The following is a 9,784-nucleotide window of genomic DNA, read 5'->3' as shown; positions in this document are numbered from 1 at the left end:
TACCTTACGATCGACCTGAGGCTATTTAGCCTGTCACATGTCCAAAATTTTCTTGGCGATGAGGGCGACTGTTGCCTACTTCAACCCCCCCCCTAAAAAAAAAACAACAGAAGACAAAAAAAACATCCCCTTGATGTACCATTTTGATGGGGGCGGCGCCGAAAAAATGGTCACTTTTTTAACAACATTTCTCAAACGAAAAACAGTGTCTAGGGTCTAAATAGGGCATTTTTCACTGTTTAATGCCTCAAAAAGGTGAGGGGGTCTACAAGCCGTCAAAACACGTCTATATGAGGTAAAGGGTTAAAGGAGGTTTCGCCATATTTTTCTCAGAAATAAGTAAATGACCATCTCCACAGTTCAGAAAGACATCACCATGTACAAACATCACAGCACCATGTATAAAATGACAACACCATATACCAAAACAGTATAACCATATACCAAACGGCATAACAACATTTCAAAACGACATTACCATTTATCAAAAACACAGAACTATTGATTAAAACCACCTCACCATTTATCAAATCCATAGCACGGTCTATTGAAACGACATAACCATTTATCAAAATTACAGCACCATCTAACAAATCGACATAATCATTTATCAAAATTACAGTACCATTATAAATACCACAGGACCATCTTACAAAACGACATAACCATTTATCAAAATTACTGCACCATCTATAACAACCATAGCATCAACTAAAAGAACGACCTAACCATTTATCAAATCCACAGCACCATCTAACAAAACGACATAACCATTTATCAAAATTACAGCACCATCTATAACAACCATAGCATCAACTAAAAGAACGACCTAACCATTTATCAAATCGACAGCACCATCTAACAAATCGACATAACCATTTATCAAAATTACAGCACCATCTAACAAATCGACATAACCATTTATCAAAATTACAGCACTATCTATAACAACCACAGCACCATCTAACAAAACGACATAACCATTTATCAAAATAACAGCACCATCTATAACAACCACAGCACCATCTAACAAAACGACATAACCATTTATCAAAATTACAGCACCATCTATAACAACCATAGCATCAACTAAAAGATCGACCTAACCATTTACCAAATCGACAGCACTATCTAACAAAACGACATAACCATTTATCAAAATAACAGCACCTTCTATAAAAACCACAGCACCATCTTACAAAACGAGATAACCATTTATCAAATTCACAGCACCGTCTTTTAACATGACTGCACCATATATCTAAATTACATCACCATCTATCTGAACGACATCACCATATATGAAAATAACATCACCATCTATCATAACCATAGCACCATCTATAGAAACGACATCATCATTTATCCAAAAGACATCACGACTTGATAAGAGTAAATATAAGGCAGCTATGGCGTTCCATAATGAAAGCTTATGCACAGTCGGGTGATATAAACAGCATGTGAACATGATGTTATTGTTACCATACTTTGAATGTGTCACGTTATTGTTATCATAAACTGCATATGACATGATGTTATTGATACCTTACTCTGCATGTGACATGATGATATTGTTACCATAACTTGCATGTGACATGATGTTATTGTTACCATAACTTGCATGTGACATGATGTTATTGTTAACATACTCTGCATGTGGCATGATGTTATTGTTAACATACTCTGCATGTGACATGATGTTATTGTTAACATACTCTGCATGTGGCATGATGTAGGTGTAAACATACTCTGCATGTGACATGATGTAATTGTTACCATACTCTGCATGTGACATGATGTTATTGTTACCATACTCTGCATGTGTCATGATGTTATTGTTACCATAACTTGCAGGAGACATGACATTATTGTTACCATAACTGGTATGTGACATGATGTTATTGTTACCATACTCTGCATATGGCATGATGTTATTGTTAACATACTCTGCATGTGACATGATGTTATTGTTAACATACTCTGCAAGTGGTATGATGTTATTGTTAACATACTCAGCATGTGGCATGATGTAGGTGTTAACATACTCTGCATGTGACATGATGTTATTGTTACCATACTCTGCATGTGACATGATGTTATTGTTACCATACTCTGCATGTGGCATGATGTTATTGTTACCATAACTTGCAGGAGACATGACATTATTGTTACCATAACTGGGATGTGACATGATGTTACTGTTAACATACTCTGCATGTGGCATGATGTTATTGTTAACATACTCTGCATGTGGCATGATGTTATTGTTACCATAACCTGCATGTGACATGATGTTATTGTTAACATACTCTGCATGTGACATGTTATTTATGTCATAACCTACATATGACATGATGTTATTGTTACCAAACTCTGCATATGACATGATGTTATTGTTAACATCACTTGCATGTGACATGATGTTGTTGTTACCATACTCTGCATATGACATGATGTTATTGTTAACATACTCTGCATGTGACATGATGCTTTTGTTAACATCACTTGCATGTGACATGATGTTATTGTTACCATACTCTGCATGTGACATGATGTTATTGTTACCAAAGAATCTACATGTTTTTTTACAAACACAATCAGCCAAGGTTGAAACTACATGTTCACCATTTGGGAGTATTAAAATAAAAACAAACAATTTCATACAAATCCATAGATTTTTTTACTATTGTTCAATAATCCAATTGAATAATTTATACAAAATCTTCATAAGAATAGCTTTGTTTATTTTAGAGTCTCGTAAAAGAGAACACAACTTATAATTAACAAAATCTTACATAAAAGTTCACAATGAGACGGGTTTAACTACTATAATTTTACTATAAAGCAATGGGAAAAATGTGATGAAATTGGGTAGGGGCGGGCATATGAAATGGGGGAAAATGTGATGGAGTTTTGGGGATGACTGATAAAATTGGGAAGAATTTCATGAAATGGGAAAAATGTGATGAAATGGTTCAAACGAATGTGACAAACATGTGAAAATGTGAAAGAAGATGGGGGCAATGAGTCAGCTACAATGTGAAAAAATCAAATGAAGCAAAGGGGGAAAATCATGTCACATGACACTTATACAACAAAGATGAAAAAATGATTACATGATTTTTTCAAATATTTCTCATGAGGGAAAGGAGGGCAAATAAAGCAAAAAAAAAAATGAGGTAATTCATTGATAAATGACAAAATATCATAAATACGTGGTATGTATGGGGTGTTTCTAAAATGTTTCACTGAAAAAACAGTATCTTTACAAAATGAAAAGAAGTCAATGACAACTATATATTTTCCACTGTATATGACTTACTCAATATAAAAAGTGGAACAGAATTGGTGTCCTAACGTAGCATACATGTACATGTATTATCAATGGTTTTAACAAATGAGCCGGGTCACAACAAAACCAACATAGTGCACAGTCTGATCAGGATCCATGCTGTTCGCTATCAGTTTCTGTACTTGTAATAGGGTTTGTAAGCGAACAGCATGGATCCTGATCAGACTGCGCGGATGCGCAGGCTGGTCTGGATCCATGCTGGTCGCAAACGCACTATGTTGATTTTGTCATGGCACAGCTCAAATATTTATAACATCAGATTAAGTCTGGTGAAGCTGTAGATATTACATTGTCTCCTTAATACTTGTTTCTAAATTTATGTAACTTCTTAAAGATCTTTTTTTTATCATGATATAGATTGTGATCCTTTAATGTTGATATAATACTGGCCAAAAAAAATAAATAAAAATCACCAAAATATTTTCATAAAATTGTAACAAAATTGTTAAAACAATTTAGACTTTTCTTTTTGAAACTTTTTTTCTCTCAGTAAACCACAGAGTTTTCTTAAGCTATAATAAACTCTGATTTAGGCATTTGATGCATTTATTCAAGATTTGTCATTGTTTTTTAAAGTCTTAAGTTACACCACTAGCCCACTTTTATAACAATCACTAGGTTTAATGACTTGACAGATCTTTTACCCCAAAACAGATTCAATCAATGTATACATTTATGACATAGATATCTTAAATAAATGATAAGAAAAAAATCATAAATAAATATACCAAAATAACAAATGAACTTAATACAATAATAGCACACATTTTTGCTTGTTTTCTGGTATTTACAAGTCATAAATAAACAGTCTGTACATATTTAAATAAAGTCTTTGATAAATGGAACAAAATGAAAACATATGCAGTAAAATGTAATATGTGTAACTGTCTATGAAATAGAGGACGAATTCCATGACAAAAATATGAAAATCACTCCTACAATATAAAGACTTAATGAACCTGGTCAGCATTCTATAAAACAGTTTGGCAATAATGGGAGATTAATTATCTCCCCAAAAATTGGTTTAAATAAATTCAGAGCAGGTTTGTATTTTTTCTTTCTTAAGAAAAAAATAAAAATAAATAAAAATGTACATGGTTAAAGTAATCAATTACTTCATTAATTAACTGGATGAGAATAGTCACTATCATTAAATTGTTTTAAGTAGATATTTTCATGTTTGAATGTAAAACTGAAACTTTTAATAAGTAAAGTTACCTCTGAATAATGCTCAATTATTTAAAACAACTTTAAAAAAAAGATGAATAAATGTGTGATTATATAAGCAAAACTTAACAGTATTTAAATTATATTTTAAAAAAAAAGGATGAGACAAATTATTGCTTAATAACTGAATGACGATAATAATGATAAGATGTTACACATTATGGTTTATAAAAATGAAAGCTCAACAAAGAGCTTAAAATGTTCAGCAAATCTTGTCAGTTTCCATAGAATTTTTCTAAAGTTGCATGTTGGTGAATTATTTTTTACCCCAAGAATTGTCATATCATTGAAATTATAAAAACATTCTTAAGTTTCGAAAATTCAATATGGAGACATCACTTTCATGTAGAAGTTAAAGGCTTATGAAAAGAAGAAAAATGATCTTCCTATGGTATGGTCTTCATCAAATATACTTTAATTAAAAAAAAAAATCTATAACATATTAATTATATTTCAATTTATAAAATCAAGATGATAATACCTGTAATTCATAAGCCTTTTTTTTTCTGAAAAAAAACAACACCCCAATCCCCAGACAAACAATGAATCAACATAATTATGAACTATGATTCCCGTGTTCTGGAACATGAAAAAAGTGCTCTTTGTTTGAAAATGTTGGAAATGATGTATAAAATGAATCAACTGGAAATGTTTCAGAGAATGGTCTTTGCATTTTGTCACAGATAATATAGAAAATGAGGTAGGAACAGCTTGGGTGACCAAAAACTTTGCTTATTTCTTGTACATTGTACAGTTATGTGCCAAATGTATGGTAATTCTCTAATTACTACCGGCACGGGAAACAAAAAAATATACATATTTATTATACATGGTTTTCTTTTTGTTTGACATTTCAATTTTATGCCAGTTATGCATGACTTTTAAAGGTTAAAAATGGAATATAGTTCTCAGAAATGTTCTTAATTTTGGTTTAAACATAATGCATTTCAGCTAAATTTGGATGAAGGCTGCTGTGGTCTTGCATAACTTTCTTAAAATTATTACTGTCTTCTTTGCAAATAACACATCTATGATGATTCATCAACACTTAAGTCAACAGTTCATCAGACTGAGTATCAAGAATTTTTCAGCAGCAAGAAAACATTCTATTTGCCATGCCAGTCACGAAACTGTAAATATAAAATATTTACACCATTCTTGATATTTGATGCAAAGGTAGCAATGATGACCTTTCTATAAATTTCCTGTATCCTGTTATTTAGATAAATCTTTATAAGTTCATAAACAACGCACAAATGTGCCGGCAAATAACTTCTGCCACACTTCTTAAAAACCTTCTATCCAAATTCATAAAAAAAAACCTTTATAAAACTATACCAGTACATACTGAAATAACTGCTTCATCAACAATCGCTAAAAGTTTGGCACATAACTGTACAAAATGAAAGAAGTCCCGTTTCTCAGCAAATAAAAAAAAATATTGGGATTTGTAAACTTATGTATATATGCAAGTAACACTGGACAGATCTTTAGTGAAAATATCATATATATATCACTTCTGACTAACACTTATACCTCAACATAATAATAAAATAATCTATAACCCATAGCCGGCTGGACGCAACAGAATCTACCCATAAGTCAAGCTAGGACCAAGTGCGAATCAAAAAAAGCCTGCATATACATGAAGTCTGATCATGGTCTGCTCTGTTTGCTATTCAGTCAGTACATGTATTCAAAAAAAATTCCCCTTATATTGATAAATGGTATTGTCCAAATTGTAAGATAGACAAGTCCATTTAATATATTACATAGCGTTGTAAAGGGTTAAAATGTGCTAAACACTGTCAAGTCCATCTCTTATCACCAAAAATTATTATAACACGCTTGGGCCGGAGAGGTGTCTTGGAATATCTTTTTCCAGAAAATCATTCAAATTAAATATCTTGTTCAAGTTCAGTAAAGAAAAAGTATTCATTAAAGTGACAGTGTTCAACATTTAGTTTTTTCTTCACGAGGCATTTCGTCTGCTTAATATAGCTTATTACCCACCTAATGCCCCATTCTTACTACAAATAACCACAAGTCTTATGGAAAAATAGATAAACAGAAAGAATCATAGTACTTTACCCATTAACTTAACTGTCTTCTTAAGTGTTTAGAATACAAACAATATAAAATAACTGTTCAGTTGCTCAATCATTCAAACTCTGAAACATTCATTCCCTGCTTAACATTGGACAAAATAATATCTCTATGGAAACAAAGATCTGTTCAACTTGAATCAACTAAATAAAATATTGTCAATGTTAATTATTATCATTACAATATTAATAATATAAAACTTTCTCTGGCAAAAAAAAATGTGTGACTAAAACTTATATAATACGTCAAATATAAATACTTTAACACTTTCTCAAATTTTGTTTCAAAATATTCAACAACACTAGTCGATTTACAATAATATAGTTGAACTAACAAAAGAAAACGATTTCAAATAATATATCATACAATAATAAACGGATACTTCACGTATACGTAATAATAATAAATAGGCCATACATGGCACCAAATTAAAAAAAAACACATGTTACTGTTACAATAAAATATATATGTATTAACATTAAAGCACCTTTGTTTATATACAACAAGTTTTTGTTTGAAACTCTCAAGAATTTGCATTGAATCTTTGAGAAAAAAGAAAAAAACACATTACAATCGTTTTAAAAAAAGAGCACAATAGTTGTTTTTTTATTTGTTTTAAATGCAGGAGGTATACATTAACAATCAATATAGTCAGCAGCTCAAGGAAAAGTTTGCTGCCAATTCAACAACAAATCCGTACTGATGCATTGAGAGGAAACACAGCACTTGAATGCATCAATTTATCGTAATTCATACCTTTTCTCTACACAAAATTGTTTCTGTTCTAAGCTCGTTGAGTCAAATTATCATCAATGATCATAATACATTGAAAAAAGATTTTCTATCATATGTTTTAATCCAAATTCTATATAGACAGACCTTTTATTATAGGAAAAAAAAGTACAATACAGTGTCACCTGTGCTGAAATACCATCTGTAATAAAGATGAACCCTTTCATAACAGACCATTTGTCTACCATGTGCACATTTAAAGATCCATTAACAAAATTTACAATAAAAATAAATATTTTTTCGATAAAGTGATCAAAACAAAATTGAAACTTTACATGTTTAATATGTATACATCTAATTTTTTGCTTTGAATTGTTGAATAATGACCTTTTTTATTACTCATTTTTTTAATTTATGCAAATCTGAAGGCAATTAGCAAGCTAATATAATCCCTTAGGTAAGTCATACTGTTCCATTTTTCATTTTTTGCAATGCATTTTAACCAATAAGAAAAGACCTAGTTCTTGCACAGTCCTCTATATGATATACACAGTGGTGTTTGCACACAGGTTTCACTGTAATTGTAACAATAGCTGTAAAGTGATGCAAGTTAAACATTACATATAAATTTATTATGGTCCCAAATAAATAATTTTCCAACTTCAGTTCATTCTTAATTGTATTCAACTGTATGGAAATAAATACTAATAATAAAGATTTATTATGTATTTGTTTACTTTTAGTCATTTAGTATCTCTAATACAATAACCCAAAACAAAATAATAAAATGACCTAGTTCTTGAAGCTTTAATGTAAGCCAGGTAAGAGACGGATCTTCTTTAAGAAATTTAATAATAAAAAAATCGGAAAAAAAAAAATAATCACATAATTTAAGATATAGTTTTTTTTCATGATTTCAATAATCAGTGACATGAGAAAAAAAAAGCCACAACATTGTGAATCAAGGCAGGTAACTCCCTAATTGTTAATCTTGGCATAAGAGAATATCTCCCCTTTATGTAGTACAACAGCTAAACATCAAAACATAAGGTGTTTTACTTTGCCACCATAAACCCGTGAACAGTTACCTGACAAATAAGTTAAACCTTCGTCAGCAAACATAGTTTAGAACATGTATAAACTGTTTGTTTTGTATTTTCATGAGAGTCTTGACAGAGCTACGCCCCATTCTTTTCTTCTCAAAATTAAAGCCTAACAACCTAAGTATACTGTCATCACAATCCGAATCTTTCTTTGATCAAAGACATTAACTTTTTCTTTCCTTTATACACAAGCTTCATGCTTTCGATTAACTGTGTGAATTGCATATGGCCGTCATGGGCAAGTAGGAATGTTTCACGCGCTTTACTGAGAAAGTCTATAAAATCACCGTAGTGACGTGGACTTATATGTGTGAGTTTTGAATGAGTTGTGTTGATATACGCACAGATTGTTGCTTCCATAAGTTGTCTTAATGGCTGTTTATCGTACGATAACAGCTTCACAGCACGTCTCTTTCCGTCCGTATTTGCTAAACCTGGCGCTGAGAGGGTGCATCTACGCAGAATGTCTGATAACACTGTGGCACATTGCACGTTTTTAACAAGGAGTGGGATCATATTGCTAAGTTCGACCCGTCCTAATGAATGACTAAGAGCACATGCCCAGTGTATATCATTGATGGCTGGGTGTGTGTCTTGATTATAAGCTAAATGCAAGTTTTTCATTGCGAGAAGGGACAATTTGTACGCCCGATTCGGGTAGCCTCGATGCTCCATATATCTTGCAATTGTAAATAAATGACTTGAATTCATAATATGTGAAGCCGCATCTACAACTATTTGGTATGCTGTTTCAAATGCAATTGCGTCTTTTTCACACAAAGTAAGAGCACATAGTGCACAATTCTGGGGGTCTTTGGTAGCACACTGAAGAGCAAGAGCCCTAGCACACTTGGCAAGTTCTTCTTGTTGGGAGAAATTCTGAGTCAGATTAAGTTGAATCATTGTTGAAGGGGTCATAATTGTTGTAGCGACCATTCCTGGAAATAAAACAAAATATTTTTATACAAATTAAACAAAAAGTGAAAATCTTAAAAATAATCATTTTAGCATGACATGCAAATTATTTGAACAAATCATGAGCCTGTCTTCTTGAACTAACCAGTATGAATGCCGTACGAGGAAACATGATTGTGATTCTAGGGAGACCTGGATGTTTGATCTGTGTTGAGAACTTGACAGTTACATATCTTAATCACTAAGCAAACAAGTAAACACCTTTTCGAAACATTTAACATTTACCTCAATATGCTAAAAATGTTTAAAAAAAACTGAATGGAAAGAAGAAGTTTAAAGCAATGTTTTT

At 31.7% G+C, this 9,784-nt stretch overlaps 2 protein-coding genes across 2 annotated transcripts in view; both read right to left on the bottom strand.

Moving 5' to 3' along the window:
- Positions 1-1,546: 1,546 nt before the first annotated feature.
- LOC132737805 (TBC1 domain family member 5 homolog A-like) lies at positions 1,547-2,551 on the bottom strand. The gene has a single exon (XM_060725152.1). The coding sequence runs from the start codon at positions 2,549-2,551 to the stop codon at positions 1,547-1,549; it is 1,005 nt and encodes a 334-aa protein (XP_060581135.1).
- Positions 2,552-4,431: 1,880 nt separating this feature from the next.
- The window catches only part of LOC132737804 (zinc finger SWIM domain-containing protein 6-like), a 60,971-nt gene continuing 55,618 nt past the window's right edge, over positions 4,432-9,784 (bottom strand). The window contains exon 16 of the mRNA XM_060725151.1: positions 4,432-9,458. Coding sequence (XP_060581134.1) covers positions 8,653-9,458 — 806 coding nt within the window. The 3' untranslated portion in view covers positions 4,432-8,652. The remainder of the gene's footprint in view (positions 9,459-9,784) is intronic.

The sequence above is a fragment of the Ruditapes philippinarum genome, unplaced genomic scaffold (genome assembly GCF_026571515.1).
Source record: "Ruditapes philippinarum isolate M1 unplaced genomic scaffold, ASM2657151v2 ctg3286_1_1_1_1, whole genome shotgun sequence".
Lineage (NCBI taxonomy): Eukaryota > Metazoa > Mollusca > Bivalvia > Venerida > Veneridae > Ruditapes > Ruditapes philippinarum.
Note: the sequence above shows the minus strand (reverse complement) of the source record. Positions and strands in the feature narration are given on the sequence as shown.

Bases quoted from the DNA above. Each gene is read 5' to 3' on its own strand.
- LOC132737805 (XM_060725152.1), bottom strand. From the start codon at position 2,551: ATGTCACATGCAGAGTATGGTAACAATAACATCATGTCACATGCAAGT.